This window comes from Sorex araneus, chromosome 4 (assembly GCF_027595985.1).
Source record: "Sorex araneus isolate mSorAra2 chromosome 4, mSorAra2.pri, whole genome shotgun sequence".
Classification (NCBI taxonomy): Eukaryota; Metazoa; Chordata; class Mammalia; order Eulipotyphla; family Soricidae; genus Sorex; species Sorex araneus.
In genome coordinates, this window is record NC_073305.1 from 54,770,439 (window position 1) to 54,793,287 (window position 22,849).

Genomic DNA, 22,849 nt, shown 5'->3' on the forward strand with positions numbered 1-22,849 from the left:
TAGAATTAGAAGTAGCTTACCTGGAGGTTTTATCTTTAGTTTAGAAATACTGCTTAGGAGTAGAAGCCCATATTTACCAAGTTCTAAATATAAGGATCATGGTTGCCACATAGGTAATTTCATGTTAGTTTTAGAAGGATTTATAATCAAATAAAGATTTCACTTTTTTCTTAAGTCAAGTATATTTTATGTGAATCATATTTGTAGTATATGACAAAGTCTAAATGAGCTCATTATGTCTGTGTTTGAATTCATTAGTGGGCCACAATAGAAAATTTAATATTTGAACATCTCAATAAAAGTTTACCACTCAAATTAAATACCCTTTTTGATACAATCTGTTATGAAAAAGAACTAATAAGCATTAAATTGGAAAAAAAATGTAGAAATATCATTACTCATAACAGTGAGATCTCGTTTATAGAAAATTCTAAGGAGTCTGGAAACACTACTACAACTAACAAATGTCCAGTAATTTTCCAAGAAACAAAATTAATATAAAAATCAATAGTATTTCTATACACTAGCAATAAACAGGTCAAAACTGAACTAAAAAATACAATTCCATTTATGATAGCATAAAAAAATACTTAATAACTTTAGCAAAAAAACCCTAAAACTTGTATACTAAAAACTACAAATGTAGCTGAAAGAAATGAAAGGTATAAATAAATGGAAAAACATCTTATATACTGCAATGTTTAATATTGATGGCAATAGTACCCAAATTGATAAAAAGATTCAACACAATCCTTATCAAAATCTCAGCCGTCTTTTTTGCAGATATTGATAAGCTGATCTTCAAATTCATATGGAAATACAAGGAATTCAGCAGCAAAAGTAATAAAGAAAAGAACACAATTAGAAGAACTTATAACTCCTAATTACAAAGCCTACTACAAACTATAATAATCAAGGCCATGTGATAAGGGTAGCCATATGAATAGATACAATGAGATAACAGAAATAGACATTAACACATATAGACAACTGATTTTTGAAAAGTGAGACAGTCACATAGGGGTGTGACTTAGTGGTAGAGAGTGTGAGGCCCTAAATTCACCCCCTGGCATCACAACAAAAAAAGATGACAAGACAATTTGATAGGGAAATTTTGCTGGGACAACTGCATATCCATATGCCAAAACAAAAAAAAAATCAGTTGAATCCCGACTTGCCCATGAGATAGAAATATTAACTCAAAACATCATAGAAAAAAATTTAAGCACTGAAAAGGTAAAATTCTTGAAGAAAACATAGGAGTAAATCTTTATGACTTGTGGGTTAGTCAATGGATTTTTAGACATAGTATCAAAAGCAAAGCCCAGGGGAAAAACTGGGATTTTGTATTTCGTTAAAACTAGAAATTTTGTGCTTACAGAATGCTATCAGGAAATGAAGTAGGCAACTGTACAGAATGGGAGAAAATATTTGCAAGTCATATATCTGACAAAGAACTTGTATTCAAACTTTTATAACTGAACAGAAACAAGAAAAATAGTACAGTTAGAAACTAGATAAAGGATTTGAATATGTATTTCTCCAAAGGAAGGAAATACAAATGACTAATAAACACATTTGATGGCTTATAAAAAGATACTCAGCTTCTTTAATCATTAAGGAAAAGCAAAAGGAAATTACAATGAAATAACATTTCACACACACTAGAATGGCTTTTATAAAGAAGACAAGACCATAGGAAGTGTTTAATGGGCAATGGATCTTGCCCCGCAATTCTGCACACATTGCATGTAGGAATGTAAAAGTATAGTCAGTTTGGAAAAGTTAGGCAGTTTCTCAAAAGATAAATGTAAAGTTTCACATGATCCACTAATTCCGCTTTTAGGTATATACCCAAGAAGACTGAAAATACATGTCTCCACACAAAAACTGAAACATGAAATGTTCATAACAGCATTATTTTCAATAGTCAAAATGTGAAAATAAGGAAGTATCTAACACTTGGTAAATTAATAGAAAATAAGAGACATGTCATATTCATAAAATGGGTTGTTTGGGCATAAAAAGGAAGAAAATGCTAGAATATCAATGGACCTTCAGTACACTAAGTGAAAAAAGTCACACCAAAAGTTTGCAAATTTTATGATTTCCTTTATGGACGATCAATAATAGGCAATGGACAAAAAGAACACTGGTTATCAAAACTTTGTGGGAAGAGGGGAGTAGGAAGGGACTGTTAATTGGGAATGGAGTCTCTTCTCAAGTGATAAAATTAGACAGCAGTGATTGTTGCACAAGTCTGTGAATATACTTAAAAAAACACTTAATCCTTGTAGCATGTGACGACTAAATCAAGGCAGTTCTTAAAGCCCACTACTGGTTTTTAAAATCTGGGGGAGATATTTCTTCCTGCAGTTAGTAAGAACATATCACTTTTAAGAGAGCAGTTTTTTTTTTTTTAAAAAGATACTTAGTTGCAAACATCAAGAGGAAACAATGCTAGTTTATTAGAATTCTAGAATTCTTTCACAGTGACCATACAGTTCCTTTATAAAAGACTTTTTTTTTTTTTAGGAAAACTACATTCCCATTGTATAATCACTTTAAAATCATGGCAGTCTGCATATGCTCTCCATAATTTCTACCACGTTAAATGAAGAAGATCACTTTCACAAGTGAGGGCTTTAGATATTAGTATCATATGGGTTTTTAAATCAAATTTTATGAGTCAGAATTTTGAAACTGATGTCAAACCTTTTTGTACAGGTTGACAACACCACCTTTGGGCGGTTATCACCTCATAAAAGAGAAAGACAAAGACACTTTGTCTTCCCCTTTCATTGCTTTGAAGGGAATGCTTTGTCAGTCTCCTTAGCTGTAAAATGGAACAGCAGTAGCTCAGGGGCACACTTTCAGCAAACACTGTGTTCTAGGCTTGTGCTTTGTGATCCACACTGAGCAGAAATACAAAGGGTCTCCTGAAATACCAACACGGTTTTAAGGAACTGTTTTTATATTTTCATGCTCCGGTCTTATTTTACAGGAAGATAAAAATGTTTCTATCTTATTTTCATAAAGTAACTTGAAAACAATAACTTTTCTGGGATACTGTTTGACAGATTTTTACATAATGAAGGTGGTGGCAAAGAAACGACTAGAGAAACTGGGTGGAAAGATTCTCAAAGACTTCCTTTGGTTCTATTATTTGTTACCCAGTTTTGTCTGTAATCAAGTGAGGCAGTGTCCTAAAATGAGTCTAATGTTAGTGTATTAGCTATTGGATTTTGATAGTCAGTACAGGCAAATAAAGAATTAAAGTGATAGACACTTGCTAGAAATATTTTCAAAAAAGAAAAAATACGAAGGACTATTGACCACTTTCATTCTAAATTTACTGTATCACTGTCATCCCGTTGTTCATCGATTTGCTCGAGTGGGCACCATAACGTCTCCATTGTGAGACTTGTTACTGTTTTTGGCATATCGAATACGCCACAGGTAGCTTGCCAGGCTCTTCCATGCGGGCAAGATAATCTCGGTAGCTTGCCGGGCTCTCCGAGAGGGATGGAGGAATCGAACCTGGGTTGGCTGCGTGCAAGGCAAAGGCCCTACCCGCTCTGCTATCACTCCAGCCCTAAATAATTTGCAATTTTCTTTCTTTTGTGAGGAGGTTTTGGGCCACACCTAGTGGTGTTTGAGGGATCATGTGGTGCTATGGATCAAACCTGGGGTTCCTGCATTCAAAGGATATGTCCTGCCCCTTTTTCTCCCTGGCTGGTTTATTCTTTTCTTATACACATATACACTTGAACACAAGCATGAGATATAACAGGAGGAAATAGTCTTCAGTTTCATCTTTGAATGATTCTTGGGGAGAGGCCACTGTTATATAACGTGTTAAGACATGTTTATGCAGCATAGCATGGGGCTGTATGGGAAGCAGTTCTAGAGTCAGACCATGTAGGTTCAAACTGTGACTTACCAGTGAATTAGATTTTGTTCTTGAACAAACCACATGTCCCTTAGGAACCTTAATTTCCACATCTGGAAAATGCGGATGATGTTTATTTCTACCTTTCCAGGTTACTGTGAAGATTAAGTGAAATACTTTCCGGAAAATGTCTTGGCACAGTGACTGACACATGGTATATGTTTAAGTAATAGAAACTATTTTTATTTTGTTGATAAGAGTGTATGGTATATGTCTATTACTTGAGTAGGTAAAAACTAATGCATTAAATTATTGTGAACAAAATTGGTCAAAATCTTTTCATTGTAACACTTACAGAATACTTAGGCCATAGCAATAAATACAAATCCTTAATGTTTGGAAAAATGGATTATATATAATTTCTTCTACATAGTCTTATTTTTTTTCTAGGTACTGAGTGCAGCTCTTAGAGGTGGGGTGGGAGACATTGAAGGAAGAAAAGTACTAATAGTGGAAGGAAAAAAAAATCAATCTGATGGGTATGATTATAGCCACTGAACTACTCTAGGGATTTATTCACTGCTACTACTTTACTGTTAACCTTCACTCATATCATTTATTATTTTGGGAGCTGCTGCAAAGAGACCAGAAACTGAATAGAATAATGATGTTTTTATGGCTCCTAATGTAGATTGTTATTGAAAATCTGTCAATTTAACTGGCAAGCTTTTGGCTCAAAAATAAAATCTTCATTTATAATTTTCTGGCAATGATACTAAAATTATGAGAAGTAACTGGGAAATAAAAAATAACTATTATGGTAACTATCTTTCTCATTAAAAACATGAGGCATTCTATTATCGCTGGGATGTGTAATATACTTTTTAACAGCTGCTGCTTCTGAGAAAAACCACATCTGAATAAGAAAAAATACATTACTGATTACCCAAATGATGAAAAATAGATATTGCCAGGATTGTGTGCAGAGTGGAAAAGAATGGAACATAGCAGGACACAGAGCTCAGATAGGTAAACCACAGTGAAACCACTTACAGGTACTTGAGGAACTGGTTTCAAGCTCTCCCCTGAGGTTTCCTTCAGGGAGGTCTGGTTTATTGAAGCTGGCACCTGAAAGGCCAGTAGGTCCTTTGCTTTGATAATCGGTTCTGCAGTTTTTTGAGAGAATTCACTCCTTTTTCCAGGGGGAGAAAGGCCTGGTGTAGGCACCAAACTTGCTTCAAAGCCATTTCTATCTATTTGCTTCACGAAAGAATTCTGGCTTCCTGGTGCTACTGCTTCTGTGTGGGCACTGTTTAGATATCCTTTATTTGTCCACCTTGCAGCTTTCCCCAGGGTGCTCTCAAATGTTAACTGAATTAACCCTGAAGAACTAGATGTTAGGCCGGGAGAACCCTGGACACTGTGGTTACCCTACAATGGAGAACAAATTGAAAAACATTTTGAGTTAAAACTTGTGAATAAGTTAGTGAGTACAAGTTCTTTATAAGTTCATAAGTCTATGAATAAAGCAAAAGCACATATATGTATACATAAATACATAATTTTATTCTGCAATAAAAATATGGGCAACTAAAAACAGGAATGCAAGTAAATATAAACCATTTGCTAAGATGCTCTACTATGTCTGCCTCTGGTATGGATATGGCATATATTTTACAGCTAAATAACAAGAGAACATTTAAGAAAGTCACTCAAATATATTCATTCCAAAAACTGCCTAAAAGAAGAGATTTATAGGCAGTTTTCTTAAATATCTAAGCATTGTATAATTTGACTTTCCACATAAGCTAAATCCATGGGAAGAGAAAAAATCAGAACTTAAGGAAGTGAACTTATTTAAGCAGGAAAAATATTATTCTATAAATAAGCAGGCACTTCAAAGTACTTCACCATATATTATTATAGGTCAGTCTTACCATTCAAAAATAATAGATAATGGAATATGTGTGAAATATTTTTCTTACATGAAAATTTGAATTATAAAGTATTTTTTCCACAAGACATAAATCAGAATAAACATAATTATTCAAACAGATGAAAGTAAAAGAACTTAAAACATACACTTTGGAGTTATCTCTGCAAAAATTAAAATTTTAGATTTTAAAATCTGATGAGGGAGGGCTTATAAAAATAACACCAATGGCCATAAAGGCAAATAATGGAAAAGAGAATTTCAGTATTGTTTCAGTTGGTAGATTTCTGCTACAAAAAATAAATTTAAAGAAAAATCTAATGTGATCACTGTTTGAACTTCCATGGTAGATAATTTTTCCAATTTGACTCATACTTAACAAATAGATGGATGTTAAAATGATAAATTTAGGGCAAAAATTTAATAAAAGCTAAGTTCATTTAAAAGACATTAACTTATGTTTGTTTCAGTAAGCTATTTCTCCAGCCTCCCTTTTCCCTTTTTTTTTTCTACACAGAACCAAATATCCAGATATTTCCAAATTGGAATTTTTATTTTATTTTTCTAAAATTTTATTTATTTTTTGTTTTTTGGTCACACTCAGCAGTGCTCAGGCCTTACTCCAGGCTCTGTGCTCTGGGATGACTCCTGGAGGTGCTTGGGGAACATATTTGGCGCCAGAGATTGAACTGGGGTCAATGTGCATAAGGCAAATGCCTTAATTCTTGTACTATCTTCCCAAACTCTAAGTTTGGGAGGTAATTGACCTTACACAGATGGAACTAGAGCCAATGAAGTTTGGCATTTTTGGGGCTTTAATTTTTTGCTTTTTTGGGGCCATGCCAGGTTGTATTCAGGGCTTACTCCTGCCCCTGCATTCAGGGAACACTCAGGGGAACCATATGGGGTGCTGGGAATTGAACCAGGGTCATGCATGTGCAAGACAAGTACACTACCCATTGTACTAGTGCTCCAGCCCCACCATTGGCATTTTTAAACAAAGCATTTGAGTGACTGTTCGATATCTTTCTGAAATATTGGTCATCCTAGATACTCAATAATATGGATAACTCTCCAGGGTGAAATAACCCTTTCAGTGGAACTAAAGTATGTACTAAGATGAGAAAACCTCTACATTGGGTCCATGACAAGAGGAATTTATTAAACTTTTTAACTAGAGGGTTTATTTATCTGTGTGTCTATCTTTGTTCTGCCTCTTCCTTTCTTCATCAAACCTAGCCCTAGGAACTGCTCTATGTGCTACAGACACTGGGAACAACTGTAAATTAGAACATAATACTTGGCATCCAGGGATTTCATCATGTATGTAAAAAGAAGTCACTGAGTGAGTGGAAGCAGAGGAACGCTACAATGGCAGAGAATAGAAGCTATGGGCACATGCTTGTAAATACGGCTATTGTTTGTGAGGTATCTCAAATGTGGATATCCTAGAAAGGAGACAGTTACATTAATCAGGGACGCAAGTGGCTGGATTAAGGTGATGGTAAAGCCAGTTTAATTTGATATTTCTGCCGAAGAAAGGGTATGTTGTATTTAGTTACCCTGAAAATATCTTATACAGAGCATTCTATTCCTAATCTTGTGTTATAATTTTCCCTTTTGTGGAAAGTGCTTGGGTTAAGCAGGTAGCTGTATTCTCATAAAAGTTCAGACTTTAACCTCTCTTAAACACCTTGATTGTGTATAGTCAAGGATGAGAACTGCAGTATCTGAAGATTTTTTTTGTGACCATTTCTTTTTGGTACCCCATTCTAGGCCTATTACTCACTGAATTCCCATATGGTAATGACTCACAGTTGGACCTTCCAATACCCAAATAACTGGAAAAGAAAAATTTCAATGAAGTCTAATTTATCTAGTCTAGGGCCTAGAGTTTTCTTTGTACTTTTCCAGAAACAACAGCTTCATTTATCATTAATAAGAATTTTAACTGCTAAATTTTTGTTGTATATATTGGCTTGATCATCTAATAAATAAACTTCTTTATAAATGACAGAGAAACAGTTTTTAGATTTTTAGTTTTTAAATTCCCTCTATTTGGGAATAGAGTTAAGGTAAAGAAGGTGACTGGGTATTAATCAACTGGCAATAAATTACTCCAGCTCAATGATCTCACTTAACAACAATGGCCTGACATCACCTATCAAGGGACACAGAGAGGCAGGGTGGAATAGACAACTAACCCAACTTTCCCCTGCCTACAAGAGACACACCTGAATAGTCAGGGTAATCACAGGCTCAACATCAAAAGACTGCAAAAAAAAAAAAAATCTTACAACAATCCGCTGGCTGGAGCGATAGCACAGAGGGTAGGGTGGTTGCCTTGCACATGGCTGACCCAGGTTTGATTTCTCTGTCCCTCTCAGAGAACCTGGCAAGCTACCGAGAGTATCCCCCCCGCATGCAGAGCCTGGCAAACTGCCCGTGCTGTATTGGATATGCCAAAAATAGTAACAACAAGTCTCACAATGGAGATGTTACTGGTGCCTGCTCAAGCAAATCCGTGAGCAACAGGATGACAGTGATACAGTGATACAACAATCCCCTTAAAAAAGGTGGGACAACAATCCCCTTAAAAAGGGTGGGATGGTCATACTTGTATCAGACAACACAGACTTCAAATTTTATAAGGCTTTAAGAGGCAGTCCTTTTCATAATGATCAAGGGATAAATACACCAACACATCACACTCCTGAACATATATGCACCTAAGGATAGCCAGTCAAAATATTTAAAACAACCACTCAGCTTGGGTATTAATCTAGGACCTTAATTTATATCTTAAGTGGGGCAACAGGAAGATTGAAAATAATTCTCCTTTGTGACAGTTTTCCAAGGTCTCGAGTGCATGCACTGGGCAGCTACTAATGGCTGCCCTTATGTTGTTCCTTCACCACTATTATGGGGATCCTGAATATATTCCAATAGGTGAAGAACGCTGCCTTCAGGCAGAAAACTGAAAAGTGTGTCAGAGACATGACACAAATGCCTAAAATTCTAAACTATTAAGGGTTAGAGCAATGACCCTTGCAATTTTTGTTTCATAGAGATTTGAAAAAATAAATAAAAGGTCATCTGGTTTACAAAAGGTAATAATAGAATACATTAAAAATCTCCCAACTTACAGTTTTAAAGAAATACTGGTAGAACTGAAATAGATTTAAAAATTCGTTCTGAGGGATGGAGAGACAGCTCAAAGGGTAATTGAGCACATCTTTTGCATGCTGGTGGCTCAGATTCAGTTCCCAGCACTGTAATACCTTGAGAACCACAGGGATGACCCCTGAGCACAGCTTGACCTGGTCATCCCCACCCCCAAATTCTGCAAAAACTCAGTAAGTTTTGAAATAAGAGTTTACTGGATAGTTTCACTCATGCAAATGAACTGGCAAAATATCAGTAAAACTAACTCAAGGGCTCAACCCTGAACACCACTGGGTATGGTCCTCAAATCAAAAACCAAACAACTAATTCATGTTCAGTGAGAATTGTGAAGGTCACCAGAGGAAAATGGGAAGGGAAGTGAGAAGGACCTTTAAGTTTTAGGATGGACTTGAACACTGGTAATGAGTATGGTGAATAGTATATGTACACAGATAAATGAAACTAAAACCCTGAAATTCTGTATGATCATAAACCCAATGATACGTTTACAATATTTATTCTAGTAGCTTCTATGTCTTCTATAAAAATTATTCCATTCTAATTACCTATAATTACTATATACATTTGGTAGTGGTATTTATGAGATTACACCCCCACCTCCCCAAAAATAAATAAAGAAAAGATAGCCTCTACTTCTATTTTGCTTTTTTAGGCTACACCTGGCGATGATCAGGGCTTACTACTGGCTCTATGCTCAGGGATCACTTTTGGGAGGCCATATGTGGTGCTGGGGATCATAGCCAGGTCAGCCACATGCAACGCAAGCACCCTACTACTGTATTATCTCTACAGTTCCCAAAATAGGCTAGTTAAGCCGGAAAAAAAAGTTGTAATTATGATTCTTTGGGCTGAAATCCCTGAATTACCCTGAAATTCCATTTCATATAGGGCATATAAAAGACAGGAGATTTTGCAATGAACATTCTTTCAATAAATATTAAGCTCCTGCACTGCATTTCCAAGGCAACACGTTAGATAAACAGGTAGAAAGAATATAAACACAGCCCTCAAGAGTCAAAAATCTTAAAAACATAAAGTGGAATAATAGATCTTACAAAAGTACTAACTTCATGAAAGATAGAAAATGTCATTTTGAAAGTTTCAGCTGACTATTGAGAATTTTGAAGAATAAATGGAAAATAAGATGACTGCTGCATCATTTAAAATACTTTAAAAAAATCAACTCATTTTCTCAGAAGTATGTCTATCTATAGGTGAGTCAGAGTATAAAAGCTTCTGCATCTCAAGAGAAACAGAGACCAAAGTACAAAGACAATCTACAGAATGGGAAAGGATATTTACGCAGTACCCATCCGATAAAGGGTTGATAACAAGGATATACAATGCACTGGTTGAACTCCACAAGAAGAAAACTGCCAACCCGATTAAAAAATGGGGTGATGAAATTAATAGAAACTTTCCTAAAGAAGAAATCCGAATGGCTCAGAGGCACATGAGAAAATGTTCCACATCACTAATCATCAGGGAAATGCAGATCAAAACAACCATGAGATATCATCTCACACCACAGAGACTGGCCCACATCCCAAAAAACAAAAGCAACTGGTGTTGGCGTGGATTCGGGGAGAAAGGGACTCTTCTTCACTGCTGGTGGGAATGCCGACTGGTTCAGCCCTTTTGGAAAACAATATGGACGATTCTCAAAAAATTAGAAATTGAGCTTCCATTTGACCCAGCAATACCACTCCTGGGAATATATCCCGGAGAGGCAAAACGGTATAGTAGAGATGGCATATGTATTTCTATGTTCATTGCAGCACTGTTTACAATAGCCAGAATCTGGAAAAAACCAAAGTGCCCCAAAACAGATGACTGGTTAAAGAAACTCTGGTACATCTACACAATGGAATACTATGTAGCTGTCAGAAAACATGAAGTCATGAAATTTGCATATAAATGGATCAACATGGAAAGTATCATGTTGAGTGAAATGAGTCAGAAAGAAAGAGACAGACATAGAAAGATTGCACTCATATGTGAAATATAATGTAATTGAGAAGTACAAGTTGGCAACGATGCAACTTCTGGCAGATATCTCTCTGGACTTAGTTACTAAAATACTAAAATACAGAAACCCAATACTGAGAGGCCGCTAAGTGTGGTCACTCTACCTCATACCTCTTCATCCTCAGCAATGGAAAACAAATTATCTAATGCTTCCTTTTCTGCAGGTCTGACTTTAGGGGAGAGACTCTCCAAACAATAATAGTGAGTTTTGTTGAAATATTGTATGCAATCAAAGTGAAAGTAAAGTGAAATTTATTAGTTACACAGGCGGGGGGGGGCTAAGGGTGGGGGGGCTAGGGGCGTGGGGAGTTAGGGGTGTGGGGGGGCGGGGTGGAGCTATACTGGGATTCTTGGTGGTGGAATATGAGCACTGGTGAAGGGATGGGTATTCGAGCATTGTATAACTGAGATTTAAACCTAAAAACTTTGTAACTTTCCACATGGTGACTCAATAAAAAATTAAAAAAAAAATTTCTTCTGGTAGTTCAGTCAGGCGTAGCGTATTTCTTTCTGTTTGGCATGAACGATGATCATATATAGAAATATTTACAAGAACATGTATTAATCTCTTATCTTTTTTTTTTTTTTTTTGGTAACACCCAGCGATGCACAGGGGTTACTCCTGGCTCATGCACTCAGGAATTACTCTTGGCGGTGCTTGGGTGACCATATGGGATGCTGGGAATCGAACCTGGGTCAGCCTCGTGCAAGGCGAACGCCCTATCCGCTGTGCTATCTCTCCGGCCCCAATCTCCTATCTTTTCAAGATACACCCTAGTTTGGAGATGGGCTGAGAAGGGGGCAGATTTAGTCATGTTTCCTGTGAGCACTTTCTTGGTTGTAGAGCATTTCCACAGTAATATGCTTCCCTGCTATTTTAAATATAACTGGCAAATCTTCACAGGGCACAAATGCTAATTTTGGCTGTCTCAGAGTCAAATTCTGGGTTACTTCATATTCTAGAATAAATCAGAAAGTCAAGATGATAGAGAAGATTATACTTTGATTTAAGAGGCCAGGGATAGTGCTCAATTGTCGAGCATTCGCTTTCCATGTGAAGTTCCAAGCTGATTCTTGGTGCTGCCAGGGGTGAGAGACGGGGGAGCAAGTATTTGATTTAAGTTGGTTGAACTCCTCTTTTAGAGAGGAAGTAAACAAAAAAAAATTCTTCAATATTTATTAGGAACAGCACACTAGTACAACCCTATTCCTATCTTTAGTAATCATCGCCTTACCAAGACAGACGACCCTGCAGCTTCCAGAACTGTGGGCTGTCACTCTATTGGGGTAGAGAAACTGAATGTGGAGGTTGCAAAAAAAATACAGTAACAGTAAAAGGTTTGTGAATGTGCAATGATCAAAAATTAATTCAAAATCAAACATGTAATGAATCCGAGTTATTACTGGCAGCCCTTGCCCGTGTATTATTTCTCAGACAAAAAAGAGGCTGTGAATGAAAAAAAATTGAAGAAGTTCCTATATTACAGATGACACTTTTATTGATTTCACATGCGTAACTCATTTGGGCTCAATATGTCTTTGGATGAATTTATATTTGCATATAAGATATAACAGACGCATTTATTATATGTCTAAGAAGCTAGCTTGCTATGATCTGATTAAAAACAACCACTTTCCCCCCTTTGGTTTATTATCTAGCTACTGAAAACCTGTATAGCAGCTGAATATAATTTGTCAGAATGGAGAGGAAATTGTCATGCCATTTTCACATTCAAATCATCTGTTCATCTGTTTCTCAGAAGAGCAAATATAAAAATGCCTGTGCTTTAACTTAATATATATTTTTAAAAGTCCCCAATCTCTTGATCTGTTTGTCTTCTGAACTCAGAGACATTTGTTTGTTAAATATTCAATCATGCCCCAGTGCCAGGAACATCAATAGAATCTGCCTGATTAACTGTAGCACAGCATATGTATGCAGAAGATGAGAATGATTTCCCCGAGGAGCCAATACTTCCTCTGTCAAACTGTTTCTTAAAAGGACATGCAGATGGGCATTTGGACAATAGTTTTTTGATGCACAAAACGGACGACTCTTGCTGAGTTGTAATTTTAAAAAGATAATTTTAATGACTCTTGAGGGCCACCTACTTGGAGCAGATGGGACCCAGACTCTTTGTATTAAAACTTTAATGCTGAGTGAGTCAGGACAGAACTGTTAAAGCTTTTGTAAAAGTGGATGATCATACTCATTTATATTTCAATTGATCTTTTAATGGAGTCCATTGTGAAAAAAGACAGTGAAAATTCTTAAAAGTTTTGTGACAGACATGGCTGCAATCTTCCAAAACATTTTTAGTGGCAGTTTTGAATTTGAGATGAAGATCAAGTCAACAAGAATTCTTTTTTTGGCCAATATTTTAGAGACTACATGTGTGAACTGACTAAACTTTTTTGATGAAAGTATTATCAGTCAATAGCGATGATACAGGCAAATAATTCTATCGTCAACTAAAAAGCAGTTTATTTGCACAATACAGCTAAAGATATTATTCAGAATAAAGTCAAATAATGTTTTTATCTTTATATATTTTTTATATTTTTAAAGTTTTTTTCCTTTTTTTTTTTTATTTAGAGTGACACCCAGTGGTGCTCAGTGCTTTTAGGAGTCACCCTTGGTGCAGTTCAGGGGACCATATATGGTGTTGGGGATATAACTGGGGTTGGCCATGTGCAAAGCTTAATGATCTCTCTGGTAGTCTTAACTATCAAAAATAATTTCTTTGATAACATGCTAGGCCACTTAAAAATACTTTAAGATTCATCTTATTAGTTTTTACTAAAAACCATTTGAAAGAAGTAAATATTCTTCCATTACTTGAATTTATAGAAAACTACTAAAATAATATAGTTCTCTCTGGGGTAGGCAAGAGTAATTGACAACGATCTTATAAAGCACTAACTAGTTTATAAACTAATGAAAGAAGGCTGTTCTGAAACCCAAAACCGCGCGGCCGCTGCCGCGGCCGCGCGACTTAATGTCATCTTAGTATCAGCAGTATGTAATGGTTCCTTCTTAATGGGTCGGACTTTTGTGGGTGTTCCTAACAAGAATAGTAAGTATTTTGTTGAAATATTGAAGGCAATGAAAATGGTAGCCATCTCTCTAGACTGAACTAAGCTATATCCCCACGCTGGCTGAGAAGAAATATCCTTCTTTCTCGGGAAGAAACGTGGCGTGGTGTCAAACATAGTGTGATGTCCATTAAGCAAACAGACCTGGTGGCGTGGGAATGGGAAATAAGGGGAAAAATTAGGTACATGGACCAGCGGGACGCTGGTGGTATCTCGAGCCGGAGCCGATATCAGCGCAAGAGCTTTGGTTCCAGAAACTGCTTCCAGACACCCTACTAGACTATCAACTAAGCCAGAGCCCCACGCCGGCTGATGACGGGAAATAACCATCCTCTTCGGGTTTTTTTCCCTTTGTCAGACAGCGTGGCGATTACTAAACAGGCGTGAACTCGGTGGCGCGGGGCAAGGGGGAAAAAGAAAAGTTATGTAACAAACAGCAGGACTTAATATCTCTATATGCTTAGTAATGGAGAATTATCAAATGCCTCATTGGCAATAGGACTGTCTTTTTCTTTTTGGGGGGAAACCCCAGCAACGGTAGTGAGTTGTGTGTTGAAACATGGAATGTAATCGAGATAAGCGCAAATGAAGTGAAACCTATCACGTATAAGGGTGGGGACTAGGGAGGTGGGAGGGGGCGGCAGATAGACTGGGGGGGTTGGGAATGTAAGATGGGCACTGGTGAAGGAAGGGGTATTTGAATATTGTATAACTGACATAATCCTGAGAACTTTGTAACCCTCCACTTGGTGATTCAATAAAAAAAAAAAAATAAAAAAAAAAAAAAAAAAAGAAAGAAGGCTGTTCTAACATGTAACTAAAATAAAGCATGCTTGAAACAAACATTGCATGAAGTGGACAGATTCTTTTTGGGGTCCTCTTAAGTGGGACTCTGGAGGCCCAGGGTCCTCCCAGTTGTTCCTGATGAATTGGGCCTAGCGTTCAATGGTCAATATAAAAGCTGCTCAGGTCAGGCTCTGCAGTGCCAGCAATTGCTAACAGTGCCCATGAACCATTAGGATCATCCTTAGCAGTTCCCGGAGCCTCCAGGGTTGCTCCTGGTGATACTTGAGGGATCATTTGGAGCCAAAGATTGAACCAGGGTTGACAAAGTGAAAAGCATAGGCTTTATCTTCTCAGATCACGGACAAGTTATTTTTGTAAACATTTTTACCTGTGGCAATGATGCTTCAAGGACACATTATAGAAGAAACAACAGAGTCTGTATGTACTTCACATCATCTGCACTTGAATACTTTTGGAAATTATAAAGCTTATTTGTTCAAGAAAAATAGGATACATTTCTATTTATATTTCAGGCTCTTTTAACTGATAACACTTTAAGTGTTTCTTGAAAAAAAAAACAAAGGTTTTTTATCCCCAACCAAATATTGACAGGCAAGGTATCAAGATGTTTGTGTCGCTGTTTTTCTGCGGGGAAAATGGCAGCGGCGGCATCATCCAAGTGGTGAGAGCCACCCCCTAAGACTTCTACCCAGAGGTAGGAACTTTGCAATGCTGTGGTTCATAGGTGATCATGGGATGGGGCGGTACTGGCACGCCCTTGGCCCAGATAAGATTCCGGAGCTGCTGCTCTCGAAACAGACCCTCTGCTCGTACAGACTATGATCCAAGAGTTCTTCTAACCCATTTTGGCACCCAGAGCGGCTTCTTACAGACATGCATCTAGAACTGAACTAAAATATCAGAAATCCAAAACCGAGCTCACAGAATCTTCATTCTCAGCAATGAAAAGAAATTATTAAATGATGCCTTTTCAGCAGGCCTGATTGTTGGGGGAAAATTCCAAACAATAATAGTGAGTTCTCTATTGAAATATTGAATGTATTCAAAGCATAGAGAATAAAATGAAGATCATTAGCTACTTAGGTGGGGGCTGGGTGGGAGGGGATATATTGGGGTTCTTGGTGGTGGAACATGTGCACTGGTGAAGGGATGGGGGTTCAATCATTGTATGACTGAGACCTAAACCTGAAAGCTTTGTATTTTTTTTTCCTCACGGTGATTCAATATAATAAAATAAAAAAATAAAAAAAAGATGGTTGTGTCTTAGCAAACGCTGCAAGTTGTTCTTCTAAGGAGACAAATGCTTTATAGTGAAGGTGTGGCATACACAATGGAACACTGCAGCAGCAAGGAATGATGAGATCATACAATCGGAAGCAGACTGAATGGAGTAAGATATGCTAAGTAAAGGAAGTTGGAAGAAGGGCAAATACCAGATGATTTCACTTGTCTGTGATAGATAAAGTAACAGGACAAGAGAATGCAATGTATCAGAGAGGGGGTACCTAGATTACCCTGGATACAATATTATACAAATGTGAAAGGCAGGGAAGGAAAGAAATAGAGGCGAGAAGTCAGAAGAGGCAGATAGTAGATAACAGGGGCAGGAGTAAGGGGTGTCAGACATCTCGGTGGGGTATTGGGGTGGTGAATGTTTGTATCTAAATCACAGAGCCAATAATACTGTAAACAGAAACTCAAATTATAAAAACCAAAATAAAATTGTACCTTTTAAAGGCAGTCTGGGGAGTGGCAAGGGATTAGGGACACTGGTGGAGAGAAGTTGACATTGGCGGTGGGATTAGCGTTGGAACATTGTATACTTGAAACTATTATGAATAAACTTTGTAAATCATGCTACCTTAAAAAAAGAGATGAACATTTCATATCTTCCCTTACGTGGCATAGCATGGCCCCTACACATAGCACCACTATGTGTAGCCCTAGAAGCCCCCCAGTACCGAAGGGTATGATCTGGTAGTGCTGGTTCACTGGGTGCTGCTGGATGTGGCTCTTGTGGTCCCCTACCCCACAGGGTCTGAGCAGAGCTGCATACTGGGGACCTAGCACTATACTGCTGTCCTGATTGGTGAGAGTCACTGGGAGGGGACCCAGGAGCCCCAGTTGGAGACCTGATCAAAATCAAACCAAATTATAAATATACGTATTATGTGAAAAGATCAGAAAGATTTCTCACAGGGAATAAATATAAAATTTGCTTGATAGGTTTTGAGTGAATTCTATGTTGAAATTCATAATACAGAGAAATAAAAATGCAAGGCAATGTATTCAAAATATTTCCTCCTACTTTCCCACCACGACTGACATTTAAACTTTTTAAAGGATACACAGAAATATAAGCAGCCTCATGTGGTACAAATATTCTTTTTAGTGTGTGTGAGAAAATAATTTTAAATCATTCGTCAAGTATGTAGGGGCGAGTGGTTGTAGTATATTGCAGAAATATATGCTAACGGGAGAAAAAGAGAGAGCCTAACTACTGAGTGCTATAAAAAGTGACTTGAAAGCATCAGTACCAGGAAATGGAGAGGAGGACTAATATGGTCCTTGCATCTGTTTTTAGTAAATGTGTCCTTTTAGGTCTCCACAGAGTCATATGGAGAGAAGATTTGTGAGCTTCCCAGCTAATTTGAATACTGTATATAGTTAATCCACATAATTTATATTCAAAATAGCCTTTTCCCCTCAAATGTTCCAATTTGCTACATAAGACAAATTACCTGGCCTTGCAAAAAAAATCTCCTTTGGTATGTGATGCACATCGAGAGTCGACCAGAGTTAATTTTTAATCTAGAAAATTAGGGGAGTAATAAAATACTGATATAATTATTTTTTTCAAGTTTCATACTGGATTTACATATTGGAAATCATATTAGAAATAATGGCATACAATATACAGTGAGATAATCATAGCAACATGCTTCATTTTTTTCTTTTTTTGATGCTGGAATAGTGTGAAAAGCATTTAGTTTTAATAGCTTTCCTAAGAAAATTCATTTTACATAGTAGATTTGATTTTATAGCCTATTCCAAATATAATTAGTTAGTGTGTTTCTTAAGTAAGAAGGAAAAATTTAAAATTATCAGGCATTTGAAGTTGTGAACTTTGCATGTAAGTGGATCAACATGGAAAGTATCATGCTAAGTGAAATGAGTCAGAAAGAGAGAGACAGACATAGAAAGATTGCACTCATCGGTGGAATATAAAATAACAGAATGGGAGACTAACACCCAAGAATAGTAGAAATAAGTACCAGGAGGTTTGCTCCACGGCTTGGAAGCCGGCCTCACATGCTGGGGGAAAAGGCAGCTCAGATAGCGAAGGAACACCAAGTAAAGTGTGGTTGGACAACCCGCTTAAGATGGGAGATGCGTGCTGAGAGTAGACTATAAATTGAACATGATGGCCACTCAATACCTCTATTGCAAACCACAACACCCAAAAGGAGAGAAAGAATGAAAGGGAATGTCCTGCCACAGAGGCAGGGTGGGGTGGGGGATGGGATTCGGGTGTGGGAGGGATACTAGGACCATCGGTGGTGAAGAATGGGCATTGGTGAAGGGATGGTTACTTGAGCATTGTATGACTGAAAGACAAGCACTAAAATATGTAAATCTGTAACTGTACCCTCACGGTGATTCACTAATAAAAATAATAAATTAAAAAAATAAAATTATCAGGCATATTAGTATGTCTAGTTGCCTAAGGAATAAAATATATAGAAAAGCACAGGATTATGTCAAAGGCATATAAAAAATTACATTTGTGTCATGCTAATGAGGATCTCCCATGTCAATTACTTATTTAATTTTTTTACTTTCTTTGTTTTTGATATGCCAAAAAGAGTAACAACAAGTCTCACGATAGAGACATTATTGGTGCCTGCTGGAGCAAATCGATGAACAATGGTTAGACAGTGCTACAGACAGTGCTTGTTTTCTGGGCAACATGCAATGGTGCTCAGAACTTGGTCTTGGCTCTGCGGTCTGGGATTACTCCTGGGGGTGCTTGGAGGACTACATGGGGTCCCAGGGATCAAAACAGGTTGGCCATGTGCAAAGCAAGCAAGAGCCCTACTTACTGTACCATCTCTCCATCTTAATTAGTTATTAACAACTAAATTTACAAAAATGTATTACTAAAAGCTTATCAGTGGATCTTTATTATCACTGTACTCTATTTTTCCTCTATTATAATGACATAATTTTTTTTGCCAAGTTTTGCAACTTAATAAATCTAATTTAATTTAAAAATACTCAACAGCAGGGCCAAAGCAATAGTATAGTGGGTAGGCCTTGCATGCAGCCGACCCGGGTTTGACTCTGGCACATTATATGGTGCTCTGACACTTGCCTGGAGTGATCTCTGAGGGCAGAGCCAAGAGTCATTTGTCACTTGTCATCCTGTTGATCTTCGATTTGCTTTAGCGGGCGCCAGTAACGTCTCCATTCGTCCCTGTTTCATGCTAGTATAGCCCAATGGTATCTGCCCGCTCCAGGAACAGGAAGAGTCTCAAACCATTCATTCAGGGTTTTGACAAAGAAGTCTGATCATCTTGTAGGTGGGAGGCCATGCGGTCTTTTGATGTCCCGTGGAATCCGGTCAGTAACAGCTCTAGTCAGAGGTCAACTCTGAATCGCATTATGTGTCCAGTCCATCTGATTTTTGACGTCTTGGCAAATGAAACAGAGTCCCTGATTCTTGATCTTCAACAGAGATCAGAACTCCAGATTTCTTCTCTTACTTGAGTGAAATGTGATACTCCAAGCATAGCTCTTTCGATTCCTCTTTGGGATACCCGAATAGTGTTCTCATCCTGTGTTTGTAGGACCCAGGTCTCTGAGGCGTATGTTAGTGCAGGAAGAATGGTGGAGTCAAAAAGATGTGCCCGGAGCTGGAGATTCTTTGTCCTCTTAACCACTTCTTCGACGCTCTTGAAGGTGTTCCAAGCTGCTCTCTTCTTTTTCTTTTTTTTTTTTCCAAGCTGCTCTCTTCTTCCTGCACAGTTCTGGCGCCAAGTCGTTCCTCATGTTGAGTTCTTGACCCAGGTACACATAGCAGCTGCATTTGGAGATGTTCATTCCATTGAGAGCAGATGGACCACCAGGGACTAGTTCGTTTTTCATAAGTATTGTTTTGCTGAGAATCAGTTGGTTGCAGTCCGACCTTTCCACACCCGAGATCGAAGTCGGCCAGCATTTGTGCCGCTTGGTTAATGTTTGGTGTTATGAGAACGATGTCATCAGCAAAGTGGAGGTGGTGTAGTTGCTGACTGTCTATCTTCACTCCCATTCCTTCCCATTCCAGTCGTCGCAAGACATTCTTGAGGGTAGCACTAAAGAGTTTCAGTGAAATGGTATCACCCTGCTGAACCCCTCTCTTTACATCAACGATCACTTACTTGTAGAATGGTGAGATCCTGGTGGTGAATCCACAATACAGCTCTCGGAGGATCTTGATGTACTGAGTTTGAACACCCTGTTTGGCTAGGGCTTTGATGACCGCTTCAGTCTCAACAGAATCAAAGGCCTTCTTTAAATCGATGAACGTTAGACAGAGCGGCATCTTGAACTCTCTCGAAATTTCAATGAGCTTGGTCACTGTGTGGATATGGTCGACTGTGCTGAATCCTTTTTGGAACCCAGCTTGCTCGTATGGTTGTCCTTCATCTAGTGGTCTTACTATTCTATTCAGGATGACTCGAGTAAACAACTTGTAGACACGGACACTGTCACTGTCACTGTCATCCCGTTGCTCATCGATTTGTTCGAGCAGGCACCAGTAACGTTTCTCATTGAGAGACTTATTGTTACTGTTTTTGGCATATCCAACATGCACGGGTAGCTTGCCAGGCTCTGCCGTTCGGGTCCCATACTCTCAGTAGCTTGCCGGGCTCTCAGAGAGGGGTGGAGGAATCAAACTCGGGTTGGCTGAGTGAAAGGCGAAAGCCCAACCGTTTTTAATTTTAAATTAAAAAAAATTTAAAAATACTCACTAGTCTAACATCTCTTAACTACAAATTATAAAGTTCTAATGTGTAGCACTGTGTAGCACTATAGTCCCGTTGTTCATTGATTTGCCGAGTGGGCACCAGCAACGTCTCCATTGTGAGACCTGTTGTTACTGTTTTTTTGCATATCAAATTCATCACGGGTAGCTTGCCAGGCTCTGCCATGCGGGGAGGATACTCTCGGTAGGTTGCTGGGCTCTCTGAGAGGGATGGAGGAATCAAACCTGGGTTGGCAGAGTGCAAGGCAAACGTTTTACCCACTGTGTTATTGCTTCAGTCCTAAAATATTTTAAAATTTACTATTATTTTTTAATCCATCACTATTTGGATTAAATAATATGGATTAACATAAATCCATATTCTTTAAATAAAATTATTTTACTCTAATTGTAGGATTACATAGATTCAGGTAGTTTAGGTTTATTGGGTTACTCCCATCACAGTGCTTCCATTCCTGTGTTTATTTGTAGCTTCTTTCTTAGTGTTCTGTTGACTTGTAAATAATGTCTTTCTCTTCTCCTTGAGTCCTTTGCATACCTTATTCAGAGCAAGTCCTTTTTATATGGACAAAGAAAGACATTTATTAATATGCCTTTGCAATTGAGATTTAATTGGCTTTGAATATTATTAATTCCCAGGCATCTGCTTTCTTGACTGCAGCCTTGGTTGCCCTCAGTTCCTAGCCCTCTAAAAGGCAGGGTCCCAACGGGGGACGAGACGGACCCAGGGCAAGCAGTAAGTTATGTGCTACCCTGGCATCAAAATGGGCCTGGCCAAAGTGCCTCATTCTTAACTATAAGTTAAGAGTCTGATCATGGACAAGTGCTGTCATGATCTTAAAGTAATGATGAGACTAGGACCCTGCTAGGGATAGGAAAGACTAATCTGGCCTGGGCACTGTAGTCTGAGATTGAGATGACCCCAGGAGAGCAATTCTAAAAGTTTAATGCATCTCTTGCTATGCCCATACAAAACGATTAATATTATGAATGCTCATATGTTTGTTGGACAAGGAGAGGAGAAACACAACCATGGGATTTCATCATTGATGGGTCCTGCTGAAAGAGTATCTGTCCTAGAGAATAGGTGTTCTGCTATTGTTATTGAACCTTTTGTGCCTAGCATTTTATTTTCGTAAACAACACCTGTTTCTTGTTAATTGCACCGTGCTTCGAAAACAACTCCTAATAAGGAAACAGGATGTCCTGTCACGCCCACAAGGTGTAACTAGCCTATCAGCTGTAGACACTTGGGCATAAACAAGCAGCAAGAGGGATAAAAGGGGGGAAGTCACCTAGCTAGGGGCTCCTCCTCGTTTGCAATTGAGATTTAATTGGCTTTGAATATTATTCAAAGTCCCCCCCCGGCCCCCCCCCCCCCCCCCGTTTCTCCTCTTTCCCATTTCCCTCCTTCCCAATGCATGTGAAGGTCCCTGAATAAATCGCTGCAAGAAGGATCTCCGGGTTGCGTGTTTTTTACACTAATGATATGATATTGCAAAACAATAAAACTATGTACAAAAGCTTAAATTTACAAAACCAATTTTTTCTTCGAGGATAATATGCAAATAAACATTATGTGTATGTGATATAATTTCTCAGTGATTTATGGTCAAAGAGAAGAAGCAATGCTACCAGAAAATAATTTACAAACCCCCCCCCCAAAAAAAAAAACCCCAAAACAAGCCCAGTCTGATAGAGGGATTGCTAGATATTCTAAAACTTGTTCAAAATATAGCTTGGCATTTATGTTAGCTGTATTTTTTGCTTTAGTTAGTATTTTGTTATCTTCTTTGCTCTTAACTGCAAACCTTTTTCCTTTTCTTTAAATTTTTTTATTGAATGACCGTGAGATAGTTAAAAAGCTTTCATGTTT

At 38.0% G+C, this 22,849-nt stretch overlaps 1 protein-coding gene across 3 annotated transcripts in view; it reads right to left on the reverse strand.

Moving 5' to 3' along the window:
• CFAP20DC (CFAP20 domain containing) overlaps positions 1 to 22,849 on the reverse strand; it is a 312,336-nt gene that overhangs the window by 96,695 nt on the left and 192,792 nt on the right. For 2 of the 3 annotated variants that reach the window (XM_055135696.1, XM_055135695.1), the window contains one exon: positions 4,946 to 5,323. The exons of the other annotated variant lie outside the window; for it this stretch is intronic. In XM_055135696.1, coding sequence (XP_054991671.1) covers positions 4,946 to 5,323 — 378 coding nt within the window. The remainder of the gene's footprint in view (positions 1 to 4,945; positions 5,324 to 22,849) is intronic. 3 annotated transcript variants of the gene reach the window in all.